Raw genomic sequence first — 12335 nt, 5'->3', positions numbered from 1 at the left:
AAAAAAACCAACATGCAGCCCTAACATAGCTATAGATAATGACTCATGCACCTATTCTAATTCTGACATTTTCTGATGATTAGCAACTTATAATCTTTTTATATTATTTGGACATATTAGCTTATCATCTTCCTTTATTATTTGGACATTCCAGATTTTGGGGATTAAGGAAGGGATTTTGTTGTTTTGTTGGGGTTTGTTTGTTTTTTGTTTGGTTTGTTGTTGGGTTTTGTTTTGCTTTTTAGGGTTTTTGTTTCATTTTATTTTATTTTTGGGAGGACCAAAGAATAAGATCTGTGATGTAAATAGTATATATTAAAGCAAGAACATGAAAAGTTTAATAGCTCGTTCTTGATAATTGCTCGATCTAAATATTTCCAAAATAGAAATCTAGAACACAATGAGAGATACACCTGATGAATTCATATATGAAAGGCTTCTGATCTCACAGAGCTTAAAATAAAATTAGCAAACTTCCCCAACTTTCTCAGTAACCAGACAATATGTTTGCATAACTACATTAGCAAGTCTGAGCAATGTCTTCATTTAACAGTAAAGTCCACTTTTCTAAAGGAAAGGTCTATAACTAAATGAAGTATGGTTTGAGTATATTTTCCACTGTATTTCAGAAAACAGTCTTAGACTAAATAGTTTTTCCTTTCTTGTTTAGTCATATTAGAATGCTTTTATGTTAGGAAAATCAGGAAATAAACTGATTATAAATGGCTTTGAGCAGTGTTCTGTGTACTCACATTGCTACATGTTCTAGAATAAAATAGACTAGACTATTTCAGTTGGAAGGGACCTACAATGATCAGCTTATCCAACTGCCTGACCAAGTTAAAGCACATTGTTAAGGGCGTTGTCCAAACACCTCTTAAATGCTGACAGGCTTGGGACACCAACCACCTCTCCAGCCTGGTCCAGTGTTTAACAATTCTCTCAAAGAAATTCTTCCTAATGTCCAGCCTGAACCTCCCCTGGCACATCTTTGAACCATACTCACACAATCCATCCCTGGACACCAGGGAGAAGAGCTCAACACCTCCCTCTCCACTTTCCTTCTTCAGGGAGATGCAGAGAGGAATGAGGCCACCCTCAGCTTTCTTTGCTCCAAACTAGACAAGCCCAAATTCCTCAGCTGCTCCTCACAGGTAATTTTTTCCAGACTTTAGCCAGCTTTGTTGCCCTCCTCTGGCTGCACTCAAGGACCTTCACATCCTTCTTAACCTGTGGGGCTCAGAACTGCACACAGTGCTCAAGGCAAGAACAGCAGACAGCAGGATAATCACCTATTTAGAGCTGCTGGCTGTGCTGTGTTTCATGTGTCCCAGGACGTGGTGCCCTCTTAAGTGCCAGGGCTCACTGCTCCTCTGACCAGCACCCCTAGATCCATTTCTGCAAGGCTACTTTCCATCCACTGGTCTCTCAAACTATGTTTGTGTTGGACATTACTCCAATATAAATACAGAACTTGTTATATTTCATCCCAATAATCACAGCCTTATGCTCCAATATATCTAGATCCATCTGCCAGGCCTTCTGTCTCTCAAGAGAGTCAACAGCATCTCCCAGTTTGGCATCATCAGCAAACATGCTAGTGGGCCATTCAACTCCTGCATCCAGATCATTGATGAATGAATTGAACAGAACTGGCCCTGGAACAGATCCTTGAATAATATCATTGCTGACCAATCTCCAGACAGATGTAGCCCCATTACGTCTGTCTGGAGCCCTTTGATAAAAACTACAGACTTTTGATAAAAACTAATACAGATCTATTTGCAAAAAACAGAAAACATCACTACACATAATTCCAGTTCAGGAAATCAGTGACAGGATACAAAATATTTGAAACATTTCCATAAATCCCAAACTACCCTCCCAATTCCCCTTCTTTCCGAGTGAACGCTCCATTTGTCTACCATATTCTATAAAATTGACTCCAAAGATGTCTAACAGAAGTTCTGCCAAGGTTTTAAGTGGAAATGTACTTTCATAACTCAAAAATTTATTCACCAGGAAATCAGAAAATTGAAAAAAAGTGTAGCTCATCACTAGGTGCAAGTCATTTCCCAACTGCTCCTTGACTTGAGATTACTTGGAGAAAAGCACATTTTTCTAAATGATTTGTTTCTATCCTAAAGCATTTTTCATTGATTATCTATTTCTATTCCAAATTATCTCCTAGAAACAAAATTAAAATATCCTTTCAAAAAGATAAGAATAAAAGCTTACACACTTGAATTTTAATCTATACTAAAAATCAAAAGAGTAGGATCTAGAGAGAAGTGACAAGATTTTTGTTCAAGATAGAAATAACATACATCTATGTTTCTTTTGTCCATAGCAAGCATTGCTATCATGGTAGTCATGCAGTTTCCTCCCAGGCTGTCTCTTAGCACTGAGGTCATCATAGAGTTTCGGTAAGGAATGTGGGACCGGTTTTTCTCTGCAAGGGCAATTATTACCTGAAACAATAGCAAAAATAAAATACTTAAACTTATATGTCTCTTAATGTTTGACGTATAAAGAACATATCCAACATATAAAACCTATAAAGAACAAATCCAATCTGCTCAAGAACTTTTGACACAACAAAACTGGGATGCTTATGCACTCCACTGTTAGCTGCAAACCCACTGGCTTTATTGAAAGAATTCCAAGTTAAAATTCAGTATGTTTATATGTCTTTGTAGGAGCTGGACCTGAAAGACCAAATACATTAAATTTTATCATGCCCTAGCCTTACAGTCTCTCAGCAACATGGAAACTGAACATGATAAACTCAAACCCACAGGTTTTCCTAAGACACAGGAACTCAATGAAAATCTTCCTCATGCTTTTTTTGTCATAACTACAAAATATGTATAGTATTAAAGTAAAAACTTCCTCAATATTTGCTAAAGCATGCTTTAAAAATTACACATTCTTAAAACATGCACTTTGTACATGGGCCAATATATTTATTTCTGAGAAAATGTCTTGGAAAGCAAAGCACAAATAAAAGGGTGCATGATTACAATGTACTGCTGGAAAGAAATGATTCAGTTTAGAATATATATGCCTTGGCCAGAAAGGAAATTGTACACCTACCATTCTCAGTTTCCTTCCTCAGCTGTTTATATTATGGGACCTAATTATTAAATAAAAAGCCAGATTACCCCATGATGTCCTGTGATATAAAATATGTGAACTGTTATCTGGCCAAGCACTCTACTGAAAATCATCAGCTATATGAGTTGTGCAAGCTCTCCTAAATGATTAGGAGTTGGTTTTTCTTTAATAAATGTTACATATTGGTATATATTTTGTTTACACTACATTAAAAAAATGCTATTTTAGAAAATTTAGTAGTGACTTTTTGTGGCATTAGTTTCTCTAAATGGTCTTCACAAAGTTAAAGCTATAACTCTTACACTGGCAGCCCTGAGGAACACAAATGCATAATAAGAAAATTACTGTCTTGCAAAGGAATCTAGAAACCCCTTCCTGGATCAAGGGTTTCAAATCTCATATGTTACAAGTTGTTATATAGAAACACGTTAAAACTTTGTTACTTTATAATATTGCATAGAAATTTCATAGTACTCTAGCACATACATTAATAAGCACATTCTTAGCCGCTGCCACACAGAGACTATAAATGGAATAGACAAGATGAGAAAAGAGCCAGAGAGAAGATAAGTTATTTCCATTAAAAATGGGAACATTGTTACAGGGAAGTTCATTTTTTCTGAAGTCCATGCAGGAAGTCTGCAGCCCAGTTAGAATCTGAACCCTCCCACACTAATGCTGGAAAGCTGTGACCAGCTATCATGATGCAGAACCCATTGCACTGTCACGTGACAGTCTCATAACACAAATTATTTTAGTTCAAAGTCCCATTAGTAAAACTTCATCTACATAGATCTTCACAATCCAATCAAGTAATCTGGAATAGAAAGAGGAGACTCCTGAATACTTTGACAAAGTGACAAAGACCACCTGTACAGAAGCTGAACCTGGATTCTCTAAGAGGCACCAAATGCAAAAATCAGAAAATTGTCTCATTTAAGAAGGTGTTATTATCCTTTAGATATAAAAAGGGTTTTATTAATAGCTGCAATTTTATGCTTAATAATGTCACTAAAGCAGAAAGATTAATTTTGAGTGGGTCGGACAAACCACCTTAAGCCCTAGTAACTGTCAGAACTCTTCTCACATTTTGTAAAATTGTATGCTATATGAAAGAGAGCAGGTACAGTCACTCACAAATAACTCCACTGACACATGTGGAAACACTGCTAGCGCAACAGAAAGTGCAAGACTCGCAAGTGAATATGACATGATCTGAAGTGTGCCCAAGGGTCCCTGCTTCCATCCACGTCCTTGGTGCAAGGAGCAGATTTGCACCAGGATCTCATGCCATCCAGTTCTCAGAGAATCCTCAAGAGATGGGCATTTTGGCGTGCATCACTTGCAGAAACAGCTGTCAGGTACATCTCTATCTTGCTGTTTAGTGTATCACAGGCTCTGAAGCCATATTCCTGCTTCAGAGGTCTTCTCTTTGTTTCCCATCCTACTTCCCATTTCTGGTAGAGTTTAGAAGCTTAAACTGTGGTCTTTGCAGAAAAAAACCGAACCAACAAACAAAACAAAAAACCCCAAGCAAACAAACAAACACACAAACTATAAAAAAAAACCCCTTTGGTAAATTTGGGCAGCAACCATCCATTAATGGATAAAAATCTTTCAACATTATGTAAAAGGAACATGTGTTAAAAGAGGGTTAACAAACACATTCATTAAAACAATGAGAACATAGTAACCTGGGGTTTTTTGGGGGGAAATAATTCCATTATAGTGTCAAATCACATGGCAGTACAACTTAATTTGCAACTCTAAATCTGGTCCAGGATCTTCTATATTTCTGTCTTAAGGGAATATCTACATATGCACAGTTACACTACAGTTGTAATTCCAGAATGCGCTACTACATCTCTCAGACAAAAAACCCTACCCAGATATAGTAATAAGTACTTCCAAATTCCTGCTATCATTTCAGATCAGCTACAAAGAACTAACTTCAGTTTTCTCTAGATGTAGAGGCTGCTTGGAGTAAAAGTATAGTGGATTTATTTGAAGACTTTTTTAACATGCTGCTGATATTTAACAAGTAGATCAAGCGTGGTAACACAGAACTGTGTTCTTATTGTCATCTTGATAAAAATCATTTAATATGACTATTGTACCATGAAAAGTATTCCAAAATGGCCTAAATCAATACTTGACCACCAGTAGATGGATAAAGACTTGAGAATTTTAATAAGAAATTAAAATTTTGAAGCATTTGTGCACTTTAATATATTATTCACTGCAAGTTCAGGATTGAGTGGTTAAATTCCCAATTATTTGGGGGAAAAAAGACATTTTTACTGTCTTTGGTGGTCTTTTATTCAATATTAGAAAACATTTCTATTAATACACAATCCCAGACAGAATACAACATGCCTATTTCCAACAGTATTTCTCTAAAATAGGAATTAAAATTTGCATGAAAAAATAGTATCATTCCCTGCTAACTACATAAAAATCGTACAATAAATAAGAAGGGATCCTAAGTATAATTTGTATTATTCTGAAGACATTCATTTTAGGAAGTGATACTCATCACTTGCCTTGAGTACAATTTAAATACAGATATTATTCTTCAAGGTAAAATTTAAACAAATGAGGGGCATGAAAAAATCTAGTGCGATAGTAAATGACTGACTGCCACCTGCTGTACCTTAAGCTTCTTCTTTTGACAGATGAAATATCTCTGACTATAAATTAAATGAAATCCAAGAGATTTGTTCTTGGTAGCAGAAAAACACTTAAAACTGAAAAATATTCTCCCCAGCAAGTAGAACTGTTATACTTCCTAATCATTATTTTAAAGAATTTTCACATATACACACTCACAAAATTTTCAGGTTTAATGATGATCTCCTCAACTGCATATTTTACTAAATAGCACATGTACTATAATGTAACTCAAAAAGTACAGATTTGAATTTTAGAATTAAGCCTTTTTTCTTCTCTGTATTTTCCTTAATTGTCCCCCTAAATGACAGCCTCACTGACGTGCTATGTTTCTACATAAAAATTTTTAAAGAAGCCTTAGGAGAAAGTACTGTATTGTCCATTGGAATTCCCAAAATAATTAATTTCTAGCAACAGGAACAGTGCATGCTGCAACTGTGTAAGCAATATTAAATATTTGGTTTTAGGAAGAAATTAATTTCTCTTCCAGGTGTGGGATCTGAAATGGATGCTTGTAAATCATCAGTGATTGCTTAATAGCGCAGCATTCACAAAAGAGATTTCATTCATTGCCAAGTGTTTCTTACTCTAACTTGGTAAGCATCATAAACATGCACTCATATAAAACCATCATGGTAGGTCAAAGAGATATATATTAAAACCTTAATTTTTTTAAAATAGTATTTAAATAATTATTTCAGTAATTAATAATTATATAATTATCATAAAACATATGAATCACAATAATAATCGCCATAATTAACCAAACCTTTTTACTAGAAATCTTTATCTCCAAAGTTTCCTTTCACTGCTGCTGTCTGAAGTATTTTTTAATTAATGAGGTTGGTTAGGAGCAATCTATTTGCTCAATATTTGCCTTTTCCAAAGAAGAAAACCAAAAAGCAACAGTGAAAGAAGAATAGGGATTTTAGTATACCTTATTAAGAGGGTGAATATTTTTAGTAACAACTGCTGAATGACAAAGCTTTGTGGAGATTAATAATAACTAAAACAACAATAATAATAACAATAACAAAATTTTATTTCTTTACTTATTATTATACTACATCCATGAGTACTATTGGTGTAAATCCAGTTATGGTAGTCAATGCATAAATACATTACCAATGATATCTTCTGTCGCAAAAAGATCAAAGATTTAAATTGGTAGAGGAATAAAACAACGACACATGAGGGAAGAGCCCAATAATTTACCATATTACAATGCTTGAACCAAATAAAGCCCAAACACTTTCTTTTCAGTGATACATCCTGATCCCAGCTGTGGAAGGGGAAGAAGATTATGCAGAACATTTTTAGGAGAAATATAGCTCAAATCTGGTAAATATCTTTAGTATTTCAAAGAAAACAAAAAAACTATTTTGGAAATACTACCCTGTATACCAACTATAATCCTACTGCTTAATTGTTAAGTTTGCTCTAAATTAAAATATTTTATTTTAAAGGAAGACACATCAATTCAATGTTAAAAAAAACCCCTGCAATAAATAGCCTAAGACTGAGTAAATATTGCAATAAAGTTTTCCAAAACATTGCACATTGTTAAACAGGAATTTAGTAAAGGGAGAAATGTTTTACTCTTTTTCAATTTTACCTGCTCCAAATAATGTAATGACAGGTTGATATATTTGGCTTCTGTCAGCAAGTGGCCTCCAATTCCACTCTTTGCAACACGTTCTGATCCAGCGAGATCTACTAAATGCAACTTGGAGCGCCGGATAGTTGCAGATCCAGGCTCCTTGCTGGAGATGTGAATTGTGAAAATGCAGTGAGACCGGCTTGAGGCTTGATTCATTGGTGTCTACAATGACAGGAAAAAAAGAACTCTCAATGTTCAGTGGATAAATAAATTCAGCTCTTTATAGCTCAGTAATCTGGCAATCTATCCCATTTTTTAGCTATTGGACCCGTAATGAACATGCAAAAAGAACCCAAAAGGATTTACCTGACTTTTGTATTCTGGAAAAATACTTGGATAACTTTAATCTGGACAAATTGTACTGTAAGCAGTTAAGGTTGGTCCAAAATACTGTAACATCAGCAAAACAAGTGGCCTTACTACACGAGGAATACTAGAAAAGGGCAGCTTGACTGGAGGAAAAGTTACTGAATGTTGATTTCTAAGAACCTAATAATTTCCTCATTGGTGCATTTTTTTTTTTTATGATAGGTAACTACCAGTGTAACAAGGACTAGGACTTCCTATAAGGCCTTAGACTTCTGAATTACAACTTTTATGAAAAAATTCTGCTTGGCAAAATCAATATCAGACTTTTAGGTGGCATGATAGAGTTTTCATAAAATATTTGGCTTTAAATATATTTTTTTGGGAATAACTACAGCCACACTTCCTTAATTTAAAACACAGAAAGTCTTGGTCAATTTTTAGAAATGTGCAGTCTTAGTATCACTTCAGAGGTTTTCTCAATATATTTGAAATGCAGAACTAAAAGTTTTAAACAGCTCTCAGTTATTTAACTCTAGATTTTAATTACCATATGCCATCACATTTGCATTTTTTATTAAAAAACATATAAAATACCTTTAAACATAGAAAGCAGCTTTTGTTTACTTGTTTCAAGGTATTGTTAGAAACTTAAATCTAAAATTACTTTACATAATCCTCATTTCATAAATAGCTAAAGCTTGAGATAATATATGGAGATTAAAGGTTTAGCATACAGATAGTATTTTTATTCATAAACAAGTATGACTACATTGTTCTCAGGACATAAATGCTGACCCTGCAAAAAACCAGAGTAGTAAAATAATAAATCAATATTATTGAGTCAGCAACTAAATCTATATTTATTTATAGCTGCTGAAAAAAGTAATAGAAACATCCCGGTTATACTGTCTACATTAATCTCTGGTCTCTACTTTATTCATTCTGCAGTATTTTTTTTATGTAGACTTATCCTGTGATTCTGACCAGATATATAAACATATTGCCTTTTTTTTTTTACATAATCTGCTTTAGCATGCAACACTGCAGATGTTAAAATGGCCTTCCCATTGCAGGTACTGAAGATGTTGTCTTACAGATCCAGAAAGGACAGCTCTTAACAAAAAGACTACAAGTGAATTGTCCTTTCACAGGAATAATATGGGCCATTTGGTTCAATTGTCTCCACTTCAAGTTCCCTTTTTTTTAAGTCTTAATAGTGCCAGCACAATCAAATGGCTTTTGGGAACAGATCCAGCTTAAAAAAAAAAAGAAAAAAAAAAAGAGAGCAAACATATATTTAACCTAGATAATTTTCTTGATATAGCCACAGCACAGCTAGAGAAAACAAATGTGCAGAATACCTGAAAATGGCAGCATACTGGACATGAACAAGTAGGTAGTGTGCAGAAACAACATATACTTGTAGCCGTTGGTGAAAATTCTGTAAGGAAATTTCAGCCCTGGCAGTATTTTCTTTTGGGCTGCTTTACCTAATACAGGCAAGCTCAGAGGGAGAAGGTAAAGAATTTTCTTCATTAGTTCATAAAGATGAAGAATTTTAGAATTCATAATCCTGTGAAATGAGTATCAGAGTGCAGTCACATGCTATGCTGTCCTCAGAGGTGATGCTGGGCAAATGAAGAGGAAGTGAGTTGTAGTGTTGGAATGAAAATAAACAGGCTGAGGGAAAGGTGTCAAGCAAGAAAGCATTCCCAAACTTACTTAAAATGCAGTTAGACTAAGAAAAAGTTATATGCTGTGAAAATGTACTTCATTCAGCAATTCTGATTCCATGAATAATCAGAGCCAACTTCACTTATTTTACTGGGATGCCTGTGACTTTTTTATTTGCAGCAGGACTGGATTTTTTTTCCCAGCTAAAAATCCCCAACAGAATTAATAATTAAGCACATTCTCCTTGACAGAACTGATATTTAGGGACATTTTGCACTACAGAGACAGCATCAGTCACAGTATAATGCAGAAAAGTCTAAGCCAGATCAAGTATCAGTACAGGTGGAAGCACAAAGCAAATGTTGCTATAACAGAAGCTGAAGAAATCATCATACTTCTGAATAAGCATTGTTAAGCAAATGTGAGATTCACACTAAAGCAAAACCTTGTCTATTTCAAAAAGGGCTTTTAATCACACCCATTTAATGTCAACAGAGGCAAAAAAAAAAAATTCAAATCCTAAAAGAACTTAATTTCAGGACTCTGAGTTCCAAAAAGCACATGGCACATTTGCTCTACAAGGTTTTTATTGTCTATTCTGATACACTAGCCACAACTTTATTTTGAGTGTTCCATGTAGATTTGGCTGAACTAGTCATTTAGAAACTCCATTGATTTTCTCTCCACAGCTTTTTTTTTCCTCATGTAAATGGAAAAAAATTAATGAAGCTGGTTTGGAAGTCATTGGCTAGAATCCCAAACTGGTATTTTTGTGAAGTCCTTCTTCAGAGTAGAACCATGGCTTAATCAAGACACCAAAACTCCTTTCTGCAGTATGATACTCTTTGCTTTGGAGTTCCCATATACAGGAAGCTCTGTTAGAACTCTTGCAGAAAGCATATAGCAATAAAAATTTAAACTGTTAAATGGGATGCGACCATGAAATGTTAATTTCATTATCGCCCCACTCTTAGCTACTTTTACCACACAAGTAGATGCACAGCACAGAAGAGAAATTATGATGCGTTGGCATCTCTAGTCCAAGAACAAGCCTTTTCTTTTACTATTTGGTTATCTTACACAACTTCTGAGTATCAAATTCATCCGTTTAGAAAGTTTGAAAACAGAAAACAACATTTTCTGGACAGTGTCTCAGCGCCTACTAAAATGTTCCTTTGGTGGTTTTCAGAGTTCATTTTGGCTTTGTTAGTAGTATTCAAACCATATGTATATGAAATCATCCTAACACTAATTTGATGTGATGAAGGAAAAAAAAGAGAAAGAGGGGAGTGGCCTGGTTCTCAGCAGATGGTTGCTATTGTGAGAGTTATATATAGAACAACTGATGAGCAGCAGTTGCTTACAAAGAATAATTTTTTCCAGGAATTCTGTTACATCATAAACCACATCAGCAGACTTCAGATGCTTTGCGATATCACGTGAACACTACAAAGGACTTAATGCCAGGTCATCTATTGCTGCCCATTTGTAGCTTGGCGAAGGACAAATTCAGTAATATTGACTTGGTAAAGCATCAACACTTCTTTTGATCATGGAAAATACGTACAAGGTGTATTTCAAGCCATACAAGCCAGTCTTGTTTTTTTTTCCAGGATGACAATATACCCGTGCTGAAATTAAATAAATTGTATAGAAGCTTTGTGACTTTAACTGCTACATCTATTTGTACAATGGTTGCAAGAAGATGGCTTCTACTCAAATGAGAATCTACATCACAGTCATACTGGAAGAAACTTCTGAGTTGGATATTTTTGTCAAGGAATGCAAGGTCAAGAACTATCCAAAAACTTGCTGGAACCTAAGCTGTCCATCTTAATCTAATTCTTACCCATCTTAAGTCAGCAAAACACTGCAGGAGTTCTTCCTTATACAGGAATTTATGTATTTCCCAAATCCTTTATTTGTTGCAGCTGTTGTTATAAATGTTTTCACTAAAAATAGCCAGAAATGGATGCTACAGGTCTAAACAGCATTCTTAAGGATTGAGGACCTAAGAAAGAGAAAGCTTCTTAAACAGGATAAAGACGTATGAAAAGCTGTTTGAAAATCACCACTAGACTAACAGAAGCTGCTACTATCTGGAAGAATAATGTGTTAAGCATGGCTGCCAAAACATTGACTGAGATAATACATGAAAGAGAGCAGGACCGCTGGGACAAAACAATTTTGCAGGTGATAAATGCAGTTGTTAAGCCCATATTGCAAACCATCGCCACTTGGCAACTTAGACCATTCCAGTGAAATTTTTTCTTCCTTGAATCAAAATATTTAGACAGCAGAAGAATATGATTTTCCTGTATGAGCGAATTAGTGATTAGCCAATGCATAAAGAGATGTCAATTCTCAGTGTTCAGAGTTTTTTGAGAGAATGTCCCAGTGAAAACTTACAAAATTTTCTTTTAAGGAGTACTTCTTTTTCTTCTTAAGGGTTTTTTGCTTCTGAACTTTTCAAAGAAGAGCAAGGAGAAAAAAGAGAAAGTACTGATAGCATTCAAGACTGATATCAAATCAATTTTCTCCAATTTTGTTGCTACAATCAGAAGGATATCTGTAGGAAGATGCTTTGACAACTACAGTCATTTCACAGTTCAGATGGATATCTCTGTCTAATGAATTTAAACTCCAGTTCCAATAGAACTATCCTATAAGGAAGAGCATACAAATAGAGGAATAGGAGGTGCCTGTCTTTATATCTGGTAGATGAGAGAAACCTCAGTATGTCTTTAGTTCCCTTTCTAAATAATATGTTACAGGTATAGGTGCTGTTCAGTTGTACTTAAGTACACTTGTCATAGTTTGAAATTGAAAAAAGTTTTTTATGAAAATATCAGGATCAGAATAGGTGCAATCATGTCCTGGAAACAATACTTCATTTTCATATTTA

General features: G+C 34.8%; 1 protein-coding gene across 1 annotated transcript in view; it reads right to left on the bottom strand.

The window, feature by feature from the left end:
- Nucleotides 1-12335, bottom strand: part of KIF6 (kinesin family member 6) — a 156796-nt gene that overhangs the window by 112798 nt on the left and 31663 nt on the right. The window contains exons 7-8 of the mRNA XM_059467441.1: nucleotides 7403-7609; nucleotides 2328-2471 (exon numbers count right to left, since the gene is read on the bottom strand). Coding sequence (XP_059323424.1) covers nucleotides 2328-2471; nucleotides 7403-7609 — 351 coding nt within the window. The remainder of the gene's footprint in view (nucleotides 1-2327; nucleotides 2472-7402; nucleotides 7610-12335) is intronic.

The sequence above is a fragment of the Ammospiza nelsoni genome, chromosome 3 (assembly GCF_027579445.1).
Source record: "Ammospiza nelsoni isolate bAmmNel1 chromosome 3, bAmmNel1.pri, whole genome shotgun sequence".
NCBI lineage: Eukaryota > Metazoa > Chordata > Aves > Passeriformes > Passerellidae > Ammospiza > Ammospiza nelsoni.
This window is presented reverse-complemented; position numbering and strand designations above follow the sequence as displayed.